At 51.9% G+C, this 16153-nt stretch overlaps 1 protein-coding gene across 1 annotated transcript; it reads left to right on the plus strand.

Annotated features, from left to right (window-relative positions):
- Window positions 1-13583: 13583 nt before the first annotated feature.
- On the plus strand, window positions 13584-15687 carry LOC117187219. The gene is made up of 5 exons (XM_033389428.1): window positions 13584-13665; window positions 13785-14138; window positions 14202-14648; window positions 14789-15095; window positions 15190-15687. The coding sequence occupies exons 1-4, from the start codon at window positions 13584-13586 to the stop codon at window positions 14878-14880; spliced, it is 975 nt and encodes a 324-aa protein (XP_033245319.1). The 3' UTR covers window positions 14881-15095; window positions 15190-15687.
- The last annotated feature ends 466 nt before the right edge of the window (window positions 15688-16153 follow it).

The raw sequence follows: 16153 nt of genomic DNA on the forward strand, positions 1-16153 counted from the left end.
TTTTCGGTTCCCAAAAATGAGTAAGGATTTCGAGTACGAGTACAATCGAAAGCAGGAAGTTTGGGATCCCAACGAAAGACACACACGCGAAGACACACTAACAGAGGGCATTGTGGGCCTAGCTGGCATTGTGGGCGTGACGGCGATTGTGACTGGTTTGGTATCGACGCGTGGAAAGCTGAAATCAGCCGCCTCAAAGGTACGTTCCAATATCGCTAAGATTTTTGGTCGGCAACCAGCCGCACCCAAGCCAGGACCTCGTGCACCACGGCCACTGCTGCGAACCCTGAATCCATTGTGCACCTCTTCATATGACAAAAAGGCCAGCACAGCGTCTGGTAACGAGCCCAAACAGCCATTGAAATTGACTGCAAGCACATTTGATCGACAAGCTCCTGCGGCCGAGGCCGGAGAACAGTTGACTGAAGAAAAAGCAGAAGCAGAAGCTACAAAAGCAACGAAATCGCTACTGGCCCGCTACCTGTACGCATCTGTTGACCAGTATCCAAAGCATCCAATTGATTTGTCGGAAGGTTGTGCTAAAGCTAAGCGAACCACCGCCCTACGGTTCAGGAGTATTGTGGCACCAGAAGAGCAGCCCCTAGCACCCGTAACCGACAGCAGTACCCGCTCAAGTCCGTGTGGCAGCGCCCAACTAGCGTCATTGAAATTAGCTGCAAGCCATTTTGATCGACAAGCTCCTGCACCCGAAGCAGAACAGAACAAACCTGAAGAAGAAGCGGTGGTTGCAAAAGGATCGGATTCGCTACTGAACCGCTACCTGAACGCATCAGTTGGCCAGTATCCAAAGCATCCAATTGATTGGTCGGAAGGTTGTGCTAAAGCTAAGCGAACCACCGCCCTACGGTTCAGGAGTATTGTGGCACCAGAAGAGCAGCCCCTAGCACCCGTAACCGACAGCAGTACCCGCTCAAGTCCGTGTGGCAGCGCCCAACTAGCGTCATTGAAATTAGCTGCAAGCCATTTTGATCGACAAGCTCCTGCACCCGAAGCAGAACAGAACATAACTGAAGAAGAAGCGGTGGTTGCAAAAGGATCGGATTCGCTACTGAACCGCTACCTGAACGCATCAGTTGGCCAGTATCCAAAGCATCCAATTGATTGGTCGGAAGGTTGTGCTAAAGCTAAGCGAACCACCGCAATACGGCTCGGGAGTATTGAAGCAGAGCAAGCCCCACTTCCAGTGCCCGAAAATAGTATCCCCTTGCCCACGACAGAAGTTGTAAATTTGTTTAAAAAATCGAACTTAGTAGCAGCTAAAATAAGTCGATTGGAAACATCTACGAATTTGGAACAATTTGCTGAGACACAGCGACCAACAGTGACGGCTGAAACGTTGGAGTTAACAGTGCCTGGAACAGTGGAAGTAACAGAAATAAAAAAAGTCACCACTGGAAACGCGGACATAGCAGCTACCTGTGTAAAAGCCGACATAACAGATCCCACTGTAAGCGAAGATATAACAGCCCCCGCTGTAAAAGCGGGCATAACAGTCCCCACTGTAAACGCCGACATAACAGCGTCCGCTGTAAAAGCAGATATAACAACGGCCGCTGTAAAAGCAGATATAACAGCCCCCGCTGTAAAATCAGATATAACAGCTACCGCTGGAAACGCGAAAATAACAGCTACCTCTGAAGAAGCAGACATAACAACTACCGCTGAAAAAGCGAATAAAACAGCTATCGCTGGAAAAGAAGACATAACAGAAAGCTCGAAGTTATCAGAGCGCGTTCAATAACAGACAAAGAGAATAAGCAACAGACCAACACAACACCAACACCAACACCAACAGCAACAGCCACAGACCGGACACGAACGACAACGATCGGAAGAGCAGCCGATCGTTTGATGATGACGAATTTCAATAAACAGCAATAAAGAGAGAAGAAAGCAACATCCAGCAGCAGAGTAAGAGCACTGTCATGTCAGACAAGAAGAGCACAAGACCGGAAGAGAAACCACAGCGCGAATCATTGTACGTGGGCACGGGGTCTAGGCAAATCGGTAAGAGAGAAGATCCAACGGAGCCACCAACACCGCTCCCACCCCCGACACCCGAAGAGAAATTCCTGAAGAGAAAAGCACCGCGAGAGCCAAAGCCTGCCCCAAGAACGATGATGAGCAACCAGCGTCAACGCTGACACGGCCACGAGTTGGCTCCAGCCGAGTGGGCAGCTCCGTGCTGATAGGGGCCCCCGATGAACTGCTCGAGGCATACGAGCAGGCGGTGCTGGAGGCCGAGGCCGAGGCCGAGGAGGAGAGCCAGCAGAGAGAGAACGAGCGTCGTGAATCGCAGCGACGCGGGCGCGTCCGGAAGCTCAGTCCACTCTCGACGCTCGAAGCCGTGCGTGACGGCCTCTTATTCATATTCGGCAAATTCCTAAGACTCGTACGGCGCCTCGACATGCATGGAGGCGGAACCGGGAACAACATCAACTTTGTGGAGGGGCTCATCGACTTCCTGGCGGGCTCTTTGGGTGCGTATACACACGGCGCTGCCGACACAATGGGGCCAATATCAACTCCTCTTGATCTCTTAGGCGGGGCCGCACAGGTGTACGTCTCGCAGCCGCTGGACACTGTCAAGGTGAAGCTGCAGACCTTCCCGGAGGCCTACAAAGGAATGTTCGACTGTTTCGTGAGCACGTATCGAAAGGTTGGTATATTCCGGGGCCTCTATGCTGGCCGAGAATTCGGTGCTCTTTGCCGCCTACGGAGGATGCCAGAAGTTTGTCGCATTCATGGTCAACAAGGAGACAACCAGCCAGCTGACGACCACCCAAAATGCCTGTGCCGGCTCCCTGGCCGCCTGCTTCTCCACGCTCACCCTCTGCCCCACGGAGCTGATCAAATGCAAGCTCCAGGCCCTGCGCGAAATGAAGCACTTCATTGAGCCCAGTCATCCTCAGGATATGCGTACGCCCTGGTCCCTCACGCGGTACATCTGGCGCACGGAAGGTGAGTGCTGGGGCCAGCCCCCACGTACAGCCACACGTCTTTTTGCTGTTGTCCCGCGGCGACACTCTAGTTCAGTTCCCCCGATTAGATTATCTTAGCGTGTCTTTTCAGCAATCAAGCAATTCCTCTCCATAATTCAGCATTATCGCATCGCAATGTGATGTCCGATATGGACAACAAACCCGACACGACACTCCCCTCCACATAGCTCGACGTGACCGCGAAGGAATGAGAGAGTAAGCTACGGAACAGCTATAATCCCGATGCATCCCAAGCAGATTATAGATGTATTATAGAGAATAAATATTACGGATTATATTAGAGGGGAAAAGTGAGAAGACATCGAAGGTCTAACGAACGAACGAGAACGAGAGAGTAAGCCAAACGAGAACGAGTGAGCAAGCCGAACGAGAGAAGCAAGTGAACCGGGGTTGGCTCCTAGTATACATCATATATATTTAATAATTGTTTCGTTATTTAAGACTAGAAACTATATTTAATCTTTGAATCTCCCGTCTATATAGGTACCCACCGATAACCACATCAACAGCGACAGTCCCATGAGCGCCCATGTGGACGCCGAGGCCCAGCGCTTTGGGGCTGGCAGCGCCGGCGGAGGAGTGGGCGGGCCTAATGGCGGCGGCGGCGGCGGTGGTGGTAGCAGTGGAGGATCGTCGAGTGCTGCCAATGGAACGGGCTTTGGGGGGCCATGGACAACCTGGAGAACGAGCTGAAGATGATGAAGAACTTGGGCAGCTTCCCCATGCAAATACCGCCGCTTCCGATGTTCCAGGGAGCCTGCAACATCTCGCCCAGCGCCTCGACCCCAACCAATCCGCAGAGCAACCAGAACCAGAACGATGCGGACGTGGATGCGGGCAGCACACCTCGACCGCAGCATCCCAACTCCGATGGCTTCTCTTCGTCGCACCGTCTCTTCGTCGCGACGGAATGCGTCGAGCGTGGGCAGCACATATCCGGAGCACGAGCTCATCTCGCCGGCCTCCTCCCCGAGCATTCCGCGCTACAACTTCAACGGGGACTTGATGCGCCACAAGCGGGCGGTGCAGGAGCAGGACCAGCACGAGCAACGCCAGCGGCACAACCTCTCGCGTCACAATCAAATGTCCAGCGACGAGGAGAACAGCATCATGCCGCAGAACAGGTACAGAACATTTTTGTATGTCAGTATTTATCGCTTCGCAAACTCTTATTTTTGATTGCATTTTTCCCTCGTTACTCGCTACTCGGCACTCGCTACTTTTATCGTCAATGGAACGCTCATTCTGTTTGCTATTTCCAGCAGCGCGGGCCAGGATATGCGCATGAAGTTCCCCCAGTCGCAGATCGACCTCATGTACTCCAAGTACGAGAGCATGGCCAGCAACCTGAAGTACAACAGCCAGGAGCTCGACTCGCCGGCGGAGTATCGCCAGAGCAGCAACAGCAATGCGGCGAGTGCGGCCAACGATCTGTCCGATCTACAGGGCCTGGACATGAGCTCGCGATCGAACGCGTCGAGCAACTATCACCACAACTTCCAGCTGCCAAGCAGTCGCTACCATCACCACATATACGACATTCTGTCGGACAGGGAGCAGAGCCAGCAGGCGCAGGCCCAGGCGCAGGCACAGCAGGCAACGGGTGCATCGGTGGTGCACCAGCAGGAGCACGGACACGGCAGCCAGCTGGCCATGCAGCAACACCAGTCGGCGGCGGCCATGCACAACATGCTGAGCGAGAAGCTGGGCGAACAGGAGCACGACCAGACCACCTCCGTGGACCGTGACCACGGACCGTGACCGCACGGCCAACTATGTGGTGTCGTCGCCGCCACAGCTGCCGTACAACCATCCGCATCACGACATGCTGCGAATGGCCTCGCTGGACCTCACCCCGAACACGGCCAACATGGCCGTGGGCAACAATCGGTCGTTCCTCTCCTCACAGATGCAGCACCAGAGCCGCGACAGTCTCGAGCATCACCGCCTGCTCTCCACGGTGGAGCAGCACCGAATTCTGGCCGCCTCGAATGCCGCCGATCAGCACCGCCTGCTGGTCGACCCCACCGCCCATCTGCTGATGGAACAGAACAATCGCCTGCTGGGCACAGCAGACCAGTCCCGCCTCATGGGCGAGTCGGAGGCGGCCCAGAATCGGCAAATGGCCCGCAGCTTTGGGGCCTACCACCAGGTGGCATCGAGCAACTACCATCCGGGCGTACGACCGCCGCCTGTGCTGCCGTCGGCCAATCATCATGCCTCGAATCCGTCTAACTATCACCCGTTCCCCGCCTACTACTAAAGGCGTGAGGGAGGGTGCGGGTAGACTATGACTATATCCTGGGGCCGTGACAAGAGTGCAATACCTAGAAGGGATCTGTAGGAGCGGAAGCGGAAGCGGGAGTGGGAGTGGGAGTGGGAGCTCCATTTCACGTAGTTCAATTTGAAGCGCAACAATAACTTTAGTTCCTCCATATATTCCATATTCTCCTCCGAAGAACTCCATGCCCATCATCCGTTCGAGCTCCGATTTCAAAGTGTGCCAATCTGTTTAAGTGTTTAGATCTGTTTAGAATTGTGTGTGTTTCCCCAATCTGATTTTAACACACACACACACCCACAAACACACTCACAAATATGTATAGTTGTATAGGAAGCATAAAATAAATATTATAAATATATATAAATATAGTATGTATGGTAAATATAAATCGAAAATGAAAAACGCGAATGAAAACCATATGAAAAGGAAGCCTGCAGTGAGAATTTTTTTAAAAGCCAATTTCATGCTGAGTTTGCATAGGAACAAAAAGAAAAGATGACAAAAGAAAAAGACGATAAAAGTGCTAAACATTCTAAATAATAATAGTAATAATAATGATAATGAATAATATTTTTACACCATGAGAAACGAGTAAAGTAAAGCGTATTAACGAGTACAAAGTGTGGGCAGAGTTTCTCCTCTCTAGATTCGGCAAGAGGACCTTTATTACCCTCATTATCCCCTGCAAACTCAGCGAATGAATATATATATATATGGATAGTGTATAGACATACCGATACACGACCGATCAGGAACCTAGCTCAAGCATCATCCCACACTCAATGGCATGTGCTCGAAGATCGCAATTGGCGTCTCGAAAACCTAACCTAACCTATTTTTTTTTTCTTGTTTTTTTTACTATTATATTATAAATATTGTGGATAATGGCGTTTCAGCGATTCTAGTCAGACAATGGGGGCTACATGGCTATATATACAAACATATATATATATATATATATATATATATATATATATATATATAATAACAATTATAATAAATGTTCTAAATGGTATGGTATAGCGAGTAAATATGTTATAATTTCATGTAAATTATTAAATTTATATAAGCCGCAGAATGCGATAAGGCAAAAGAACAAAAAACCGAAAAAAAAACATAAACCGACAAAATATTTAAAAAACTGAAACGATATACAAAACACATACCAAAAAACAAGAAAAAAACCCAAAAACAATGATAATAATATTAATGCAAGAATGGTATATCCACACACACAGGCAGACACACTCACAGACACACCCACAGACACACACACACTGACAACGCTGATCGAAATGATATATATATATATATATACACACAGACATATATATACATATGGCGTAATCAAATTATCGATTATTAATAATAAAGGTTAGGTTAGGTTAACCCGGACGGCCCTCAGCGGGGCCACGCATAGGCCAATATGGCCCCTAGTTATCCGGATGGGGGGGGTGTATGAACCGTCGCGGGAGCGTTAATGTGGTTTGAAAAGTCCCCGAGAATCGAGGTGTTTTTAGCATAGGCCAGCAGTTCCTGTGGCGTCCTTTTGGAGGCATCTTCCAGTGATGCCAACACTGGGGCGCCCAGGTATCTCCTCCTTGCCCTTGAGAGAGCCGGACAGTTGCAGATGAGATGTTCCAGGGTTTCGATAGCCCCAGGTTCCTCACATTTCCTACAACTGTCTCTGTTGGTGATGCCTAGCCTTGCTGCATGTGCAGCAGCCAGACAGTGACCTGTTAGTATTCCCACTAGCAATCTACAGTCCTTTCGTGGTAGGTGCAGTAGGTAGTGGCTAAGTTTCTCGTTGCGCTCCTTGCACATTATCTTCGAGGTTCTGCAGGTGGTGGTACTCCTCCACCTGCTATCAGTCTGTGCTCTAGCCTGCTTCTCTAGATCGCCTTGCAGCGTTCTGAGGGGGACAGGCACGTTCTCGGTTCTCCTATTCTCCAGCCCGACGCCTTCCTTAGCTAGTACGTCCGCCGCTTCGTTTCCTTCGATGCCCTGGTGGCTGGGAACCCAATAGATCCGCACTGTGTTTGTCGTGCTTAGGATGTCTTATGCCTCCCTGCTCGCCAAGACACTTCTGGAACTGACCGCGGACGACTGCATGGATCTTATCGCCGCTTGGCTGTCGACGAAAAGGTTGACCGCATCGTGTGCTCGTTCTGTGAGGAGAGCGACCTCCGCTGCTTTCCCGATGGCAAAAACTTCTGCCTGGAATATGCTGCATTGGTCCGGTAGCTTATACGACAGCCTTATCTCAGGGTCTGTACAGTATAGGCCCGCTCATACTCCTCCGTCCATCTTGGAGCCGTCTGTGTATATATTGAGGTGCTCAGTTTGGTCCCTTCCAATTTTCCAGTCTTCAGGTCCCAAAGATGTGGTTGTTTTGACGTCAAGGCAAGTTTGGGGGGTCATGTAATCAGTTGATCTGGTCATATCCCTGCCGATTGAACTATGCCCGTATCCTTGTGGCGATAGATTTCCTGATGCTATGAGGCGTTGTGCTGCCTTTCCCGCAATCAGGCGAGCGTGAATGTCCAGGGGGTCGATTCCGAGTACAGTTTCGAGTGCTTTTGTTGGGGTTGACCTCAGCGCCCCTGTAATACAGAGCAGAGCCTGTCGCTGAGTCTTTTCCATAAGCTTATGGTATGTCTTCTTTTCAGTAGCCTGCCACCACACTAAGGCTCCATACAGCAGAGTTGGTCGCACCACCGAGATGTAGATCCAGTGCATTAGAGCAGGTGACAGGCCCCATGTGCTGCTGAGCATCTTCTTGGATGCATAAAGCGCAATGGTAGCCTTCTTCACCCTTTCCACTACATTGGGCCTCCATGCCAGCTTGCTGTCCAGTACTGTGCCTAGGTATTTCACCTGTGATTTTGGAGTCAGCCTAGTTTGGTCAATTTTCGGGGGGGTCCATATCGGTACCTTGTACCTCTTGGTAAAGAGGATGAGGTCCGTCTTGTCCGCGTTGATACTGAGTCCTACCTCTTCCGCCCACTCACGTATCTCCCTGAGTGTACGTTCCATTAAGGAGCTGAGGGTCGATGGACATACACCCGTAATAAGTATGCTTATGTCGTCTGCATAAGCTGTTATCTTTGGGGCCTTCCTTTCAAATCTCTTGATGAGGTCGTCGACCACCAGATTCCACAGTAGTGGCGACAGGACTCCACCCTGAGGTGTGCCTCTGTGTGCCCCCTTTACCATGGAAGCAGTGCCCCACTCCGATTGCACCCGTCTACAACTTAGGAGGTTTTTGATCCAGACGTTGATTGCAGGGTGTATGTTATTCGCTTCTAGGCGACTTGTTATTGCGGTTGTGGCCACGTTGTTGAATGCTCCTGAGATGTCCACAAATGCTCCCAAAGCATACTTTTTGTTGTGAAGGGCGCTCTCGATGGTGGCTACTAGCGAGTGTAGTGCCGTCTCCACTGATTTCCCTTTAGTGTAGGCGTGTTGGTTTGTTGACATCAGTCCCTCTACCTCATTCCTGATGTGCAAATCCAACAGCTTTTCTAGTGTTTTTAGTATAAAGGAGGTAAGGCTTATCGGTCTGTAATCCATGGGACTCACATGGCTGCACTTTCCTGCCTTAGGGAGGAAGACAACTCTCGAGGTTCTCCATTGGATGGGGATATAGCCCGTACTTAGGCATGCTGAGTATATTGCGAGGAGCCATGGGGTAATAACCTCTTTGGTCAACTGCACCATGGCTGGGAATATCCCGTCCAGTCCTGGTGCTTTTATGCCCGCGAAGGAGTCTATGGCCCAGTGGATTCTCTTAGTGGTTAACAGACCTATTGGAGGGTGCTGTTCCTCGGTTGCTAGGTCCTGATGCTCCTTGGCGTCAGTGACCTCGGTGCATCCAGGGAAGTGCGCGTCCATTAGTGCTGTTAGGGCTTCTTTACTGCCCTCTGTCCACTGTCCGTTGTCTAGTTTTAGTTGGCTCTGTACTGTGGGCTGCTTTGAAAGCAGCTTCCGAAGCCTAGCGGTTTCGGGCACTTTCTCGATGTTGGAGCAGAAGTTTCTCCACGAGTTCCTTTGTGCCTTACGTATTTCCTTCTTGTAGCTCCTAAGTAGGATTTTATATTCCTCATTGACAATCTCTTCGTTCGCTTGTTTGGCGATCTTGAAGAATTCCTTGAGGTTGTTCCTTTGGAGAGAGAGATCTCGGTTCCACCAGAGTGGCTTGGACCTCCTCTTCGTTCTCGAGGGTTTGCACGATGCATGGTAGGCGTTCAGTAACTCGTTGGATAGGTGAAGGTGTGCTCCTCCCCAACGTTTGCTATATATAGATTAGTTGCTAGTATAAAGTCTAAGAGTGACTCACCTCTGTCATTGATGTCGGTGCTTCCCCACACATTGTGGTGGGCATTGGCGTCCGTTCCGATGACGAGTTGATAGTTTTTGGTGCCGGCTTCTGTCACCAGGCTCCTGAGTTCGTCGGGTGGTGCGGGTCTGTCGTGAGCCATGTAGCAGGAAGCCACCAGAAGGCGCTTTTCCTCACTTTCCAGCATCACAACCGTCAGGTCATCCGTGCTGTAATGAGACATAAGGTAAGCATGGATTCCCTTTCGTACGAGTACGACGGTTCTGTTCCTGCTTACCGATGTTGAGTAGAACAGGTTATGATTTGAGGACTTTAGTCCGGCCACTGAATTGCCTGTCGCAATCCAGGGCTCCTGGACTAGAGCTATGTCGGCGAGCCCTTGCTCCATGGCGATGAGGAGCTCCGCCGACGCTACCTTGCTTTTATGCAAGTTGAGCTGCAGCACACTCAGCATGGGTGGCTGGCTCACTTGCACCTGACGGGTTGACTACCAGCGTCAGGTCACCGTCTTCCTCTTCTTCGTCTTCAAGCGCAAGACCCTGGGCGGCCTCCACGATGGACTCGAGACCTAAGTCCTTTTCCACCTCGCCTGCCTGCAGGGTATGCGCGTCCTTGTCCTCAGGGTGGCGCTTTTTGAGGCGCAGGTAGACGCTACCCATGCCCCACGCCATCTTCCCGAACTTGGGGTATAGCAGATCCTCTGCTTCCTTGTTTATTTGGAGGATCACACATTGGCCCCCCTCGTTGGGTAGTGGGCTACCAATGTGTAGGATCCTCCAATCGGCCGTTGGCACGTCCGCGTTTTGCCGCTGAAGGAGCTTCAGCGCTCGGTCCCCCTGGATTGTGATGGGGAAGAGTACCTTCGCCTTAGGCTTGGACGGGATAAGCTCCCGGTCCACAACCTCCAGCTTGGCCCCCTCCCACATCGCCTCCAGTTGGCATACAGTACGCGTCAGCCACCTTAGGGTTGGATCATCATTGCACTTCAGGATCTTAACCCCATTTAGCCACCCAGCACCATCGAACGTGGGCATTGGGGCCGCGGGGTCTTCCTCCATCTGTGCAAAAAGTGCGTCGACGAGACGCGCGTGCACCAGCTTCCACTGTGCCGCTGACATCTTGCCGTTTTCCTCGCTGCGGTCGATGAGTGCCACGATCAGATGTCGTTTGGTCACATCGCTGACCTTCGCTTTCGGCTTCGTTGGCTTCTTGGCCGATTTCGGTGGAGGGGCTGCACTCTTGCGCCCGCGTTGCCGCTTGCTCGCTGGAGTGTCCTTAATGGCACTCTCAGTGGAGCGTTGCCTCTTGGTGGCCATCATCTCCTCCACCTTATTGGCATATTCGCCATTCGACGCCCTCATCTGTGGCATCTGAGCATAATGTAGCCGACCCTCCTCTACTCTCTGCTCGGCCCAGGCTAGCTTGACCTTCTCCTCCTGGGAGATGTCTGCTTTACCTTGCAGCCGGCTTTTGATGTTGAGGGCCGCTTTGTATTGCGCTTTGGCCTTCATCCCCTCCTTGGAACGCTTCGGCCCTTCCCTACGCAGGGAGCTGGTGCCTGGTTCCGGCGAGCGGAGAAGGCTCTCTTCATCCGTCCTGCTTAGAGAGAGCAAGCTCTCCAGATCCGTGTCTGTATCGACTACGGCATCTGTGCGGCTCAACTTCCAGGCTACGGAGTGAGTTGTTTTTGTTGTTGTTGTTGTGGCAGTAGCTTTACAACTGACCTGGCCTGCTCCCGCCAAGTCTGAGGTGTGACCGCTGGCGACACGCAGAGAGGACTGCTCCTCCCCGTCCCCGCCGGTGGTAGCAGTCACGCTTTCCACCGACGTTTGGGTTGACATCCCAACCCGTGCTTGCTCCTTCTTCGACTCCATAGTTGGCCCGAGGGTCCATACTGGTTAATATTTTTCGGGGGGACCGTTCGTTTTAGGCCTGACCGCCAGGCACCTCTAGCCATGGCCCTGGTTCGGTTCCACCGACTTTGAATCGGGAAGACGCCGGACCATAGCCTTAGCTAGACACTGCATTACCCCGGACAGAGCAAGCGACAGTGCATTACCCTTGTCCGGGGTAATGCAGTGTCCATTGCCCAGCCGGCACCCTCGTGGAGGGTTCAGCTAGAGGATTTTCGCCAGCCTATTAATAATAAAAAAGAAAATACAAAAAAACAAAAAAAAAAAACGTAACTTGAAAGGCATTTCAATCGATAACAATTGTATTCTGACAGAAGACAGTTTTTCTAGACACCTTATCGGCAACGTAGCAGACACATACAAATATTAGTGCGCATATTATTTCAAAACAAAATTTTCGGTTCCCAAAAATGAGTAAGGATTTCGAGTACGAGTACAATCGAAAGCAGAAAGTTTGGGATCCCAACGAAAGACACACACGCGAAGACACACTAACAGAGGGCATTGTGGGCCTGTGACTGGTTTGGTATCGACGCGTGGAAAGCTGAAATCAGCCGCCTCAAAGGTACGTTCCAATATCGCTAAGATTTTTGGTCGGCAACCAGCCGCACCCAAGCCAGGACCTCGTGCACCACGGCCACTGCTGCGAACCCTGAATCCATTGTGCACCTCTTCATATGACAAAAAGGCCAGCACAGCGTCTGGTAACGAGCCCAAACAGCCATTGAAATTGACTGCAAGCACATTTGATCGACAAGCTCCTGCGGCCGAGGCCGAGGCCGGAGAACAGTTGACTGAAGAAAAAGCAGAAGCAGAAGCTACAAAAGCAACGAATTCGCTACTGGCCCGCTACCTGTACGCATCTGTTGACCAGTATCCAAAGCATCCAATTGATTTGTCGGAAGGTTGTGCTAAAGCTAAGCGAACCACCGCCCTACGGTTCAGGAGTATTGTGGCACCAGAAGAGCAGCCCCTAGCACCCGTAACCGACAGCAGTACCCGCTCAAGTCCGTGTGGCAGCGCCCAACTAGCGTCATTGAAATTAGCTGCAAGCCATTTTGATCGACAAGCTCCTGCACCCGAAGCAGAACAGAACATAACTGAAGAAGAAGCGGTGGTTGCAAAAGGATCGGATTCGCTACTGAACCGCTACCTGAACGCATCAGTTGGCCAGTATCCAAAGCATCCAATTGATTGGTCGGAAGGTTGTGCTAAAGCTAAGCGAACCACCGCAATACGGCTCGGGAGTATTGAAGCAGAGCAAGCCCCACTTCCAGTGCCCGAAAATAGTATCCCCTTGCCCACGACAGAAGTTGTAAATTTGTTTAAAAAATCGAACTTAGTAGCAGCTGAAATAAGTCGATTGGAAACATCTACGAATTTGGAACAATTTGCTCAGACACAGCGACCAACAGTGACGGCTGAAACGTTGGAGTTAACAGTGCCTGGAACAGTGGAAGTAACAGAAATAAAAAAAGTCACCACTGGAAACGCGGACATAGCAGCTACCTGTGTAAAAGCCGACATAACAGATCCCACTGTAAACGAAGATATAACAGCCCCCGCTGTAAAAGCGGGCATAACAGTCCCCACTGTAAACGCCGACATAACAGCGTCCGCTGTAAAAGCAGATATAACAACGGCCGCTGTAAAAGCAGATATAACAGCCCCCGCTGTAAAATCAGATATAACAGCTACCGCTGGAAACGCGAAAATAACAGCTACCTCTGAAGAAGCAGACATAACAACTACCGCTGAAAAAGCGAATAAAACAGCTATCGCTGGAAAAGAAGACATAACAGAAAGCTCGAAGTTATCAGAGCGCGTTCAATAACAGACAAAGAGAATAAGCAACAGACCAACACAACACCAACACCAACACCAACACCAACAGCAACAGCCACAGACCGGACACGAACGACAACGATCGGAAGAGCAGCCGATCGTTTGATGATGACGAATTTCAATAAACAGCAATAGAGAGAGAAGAAAGCAACATCCAGCAGCAGAGTAAGAGCACTGTCATGTCAGACAAGAAGAGCACAAGACCGGAAGAGAAACCACAGCGCGAATCATTGTACGTGGGCAGGGGGTCAAGGCAAATCGGTAAGAGAGAAGATCCAACGGAGCCACCAACACCGCTCCCACCCCCGACACCCGAAGAGAAATTCCTGAAGAGAAAAGCACCGCGAGAGCCAAAGCCTGCCCCCAAGAACGATGATGAGCAACCACGCTGACACGGCCACGAGTTGGCTCCAGCCGAGTGGGCAGCTCCGTGCTGATAGGGGCCCCCGATGAACTGCTCGAGGCATACGAGCAGGCGGTGCTGGAGGCCGAGGCCGAGGCCGAAGCCGAGGAGGAGAGCCAGCAGAGAGAGAACGAGCGTCGTGAATCGCAGCGACGCGGCCGCGTCCGGAAGCTCAGTCCACTCTCGACGCTCGAAGCCGTGCGTGACGGCCTCTTATTCATATTCGGCAAATTCCTAAGACTCGTACGGCGCCTCGACATGCATGGAGGCGGAACCGGGAACAACATCAACTTTGTGGAGGGGCTCATCGACTTCCTGGCGGGCTCTTTGGGTGCGTATACACACGGCGCTGCCGACACAATGGGGCCAATATCAACTCCTCTTGATCTCTTAGGCGGGGCCGCACAGGTGTACGTCTCGCAGCCGCTGGACACTGTCAAGGTGAAGCTGCAGACCTTCCCGGAGGCCTACAAAGGAATGTTCGACTGTTTCGTGAGCACGTATCGAAAGGATGGTATATTCCGGGGCCTCTATGCGGGCTCCCTGCCCGCCGTGGTGGCCAATGTGGCCGAGAATTCGGTGCTCTTTGCCGCCTACGGAGGATGCCAGAAGTTTGTCGCATTCATGGTCAATAAGGAGACAACCAGCCAGCTGACGACCACCCAAAATGCCTGTGCCGGCTCCCTGGCCGCCTGCTTCTCCACGCTCACCCTCTGCCCCACGGAGCTGATCAAATGCAAGCTCCAGGCCCTGCGCGAAATGAAGCACTTCATTGAGCCCAGTCATCCTCAGGATATGCGTACGCCCTGGTCCCTCACGCGGTACATCTGGCGCACGGAAGGTGAGTGCTGGGGCCAGCCCCCACGTACAGCCACACGTCTTTTTGCTGTTGTCCCGCGGCGACACTCGAGTTCAGTTCCCCCGATTAGATTATCTTAGCGTGGCTTTTCAGCAATCAAGCAATTCCTCTCCATAATTCAGCATTATCGCATCGCAATGTGATGTCCGATATGGACAACAAACCCGACACGACACTCCCCTCCACATGGCTCGACGTGACCGCGAAGGAATGAGAGAGTAAGCTACGGAACAGCTATAATCCCGATGCATCCCAAGCAGATTATAGATGTATTATAGAGAATAAATATTAAGGATTATATTAGAGGGGAAAAGTGAGAGGACATCGAAGGTCTAACGAACGAACGAGAACGAGAGAGTAAGCCAAACGAGAACGAGTGAGCAAGCCGAACGAGTGAGCAAGCCGAACGAGAGAAGCAAGTGAACCGGGGTTGGCTCCTAGTATACATCATATATATTTAATAATTGTTTCGTTATTTAAGACTAGAAACTATATTTAATCTTTGAATCTCCCGTCTATATAGGTACCCACCGATAACCACATCAACAGCGACAGTCCCATGAGCGCCCATGTGGACGCCGAGGCCCAGCGCTTTGGGGCTGGCAGCGCCGGCGGAGGAGTGGGCGGGCCTAATGGCGGCGGCGGCGGCGGCGGCGGTGGTGGTAGCAGTGGAGGATCGTCAAGTGCTGCCAATGGAACGGGCTTTGGGGGGCCATGGACAACCTGGAGAACGAGCTGAAGATGATGAAGAACTTGGGCAGCTTCCCCATGCAAATACCGCCGCTTCCGATGTTCCAGGGAGCCTGCAACATCTCGCCCAGCGCCTCGACCCCAACCAATCTGCAGAGCAACCAGAACCAGAACGATGTGGACGTGGATGCGGGCAGCACACCTCGACCGCAGCATCCCAACTCCGATGGCTTCTCTTCGTCGCACCGTCTCTTCGTCGCGACGGAATGCGTCGAGCGTGGGCAGCACATATCCGGAGCACGAGCTCATCTCGCCGGCCTCCTCCCCGAGCATTCCGCGCTACAACTTCAACGGGGACATGATGCGCCACAAGCGGGCGGTGCAGGAGCAGGAACAGCACGAGCAACGCCAGCGGCACAACCTCTCGCGTCACAATCAAATGTCCAGCGACGAGGAGAACAGCATCATGCCGCAGAACAGGTACAGAACATTTTTGTATGTCAGTATTTATCGCTTCGCAAACTCTTATTTTTGATTGCATTTTTCCCTCGTTACTCGCTACTCGGCACTCGCTACTTTTATCGTCAATGGAACGCTCATTCTGTTTGCTATTTCCAGCAGCGCGGGCCAGGATATGCGCATGAAGTTCCCCCAGTCGCAGATCGACCTCATGTACTCCAAGTACGAGAGCATGGCCAGCAACCTGAAGTACAACAGCCAGGAGCTCGACTCGCCGGCGGAGTATCGCCAGAGCAGCAACAGCAATGCGGCGAGTGCGGCGGCGGCTGCTGCCGCGG

This window comes from Drosophila miranda, chromosome XL (genome assembly GCF_003369915.1).
Source record: "Drosophila miranda strain MSH22 chromosome XL, D.miranda_PacBio2.1, whole genome shotgun sequence".
Taxonomy (NCBI): domain Eukaryota; kingdom Metazoa; phylum Arthropoda; class Insecta; order Diptera; family Drosophilidae; genus Drosophila; species Drosophila miranda.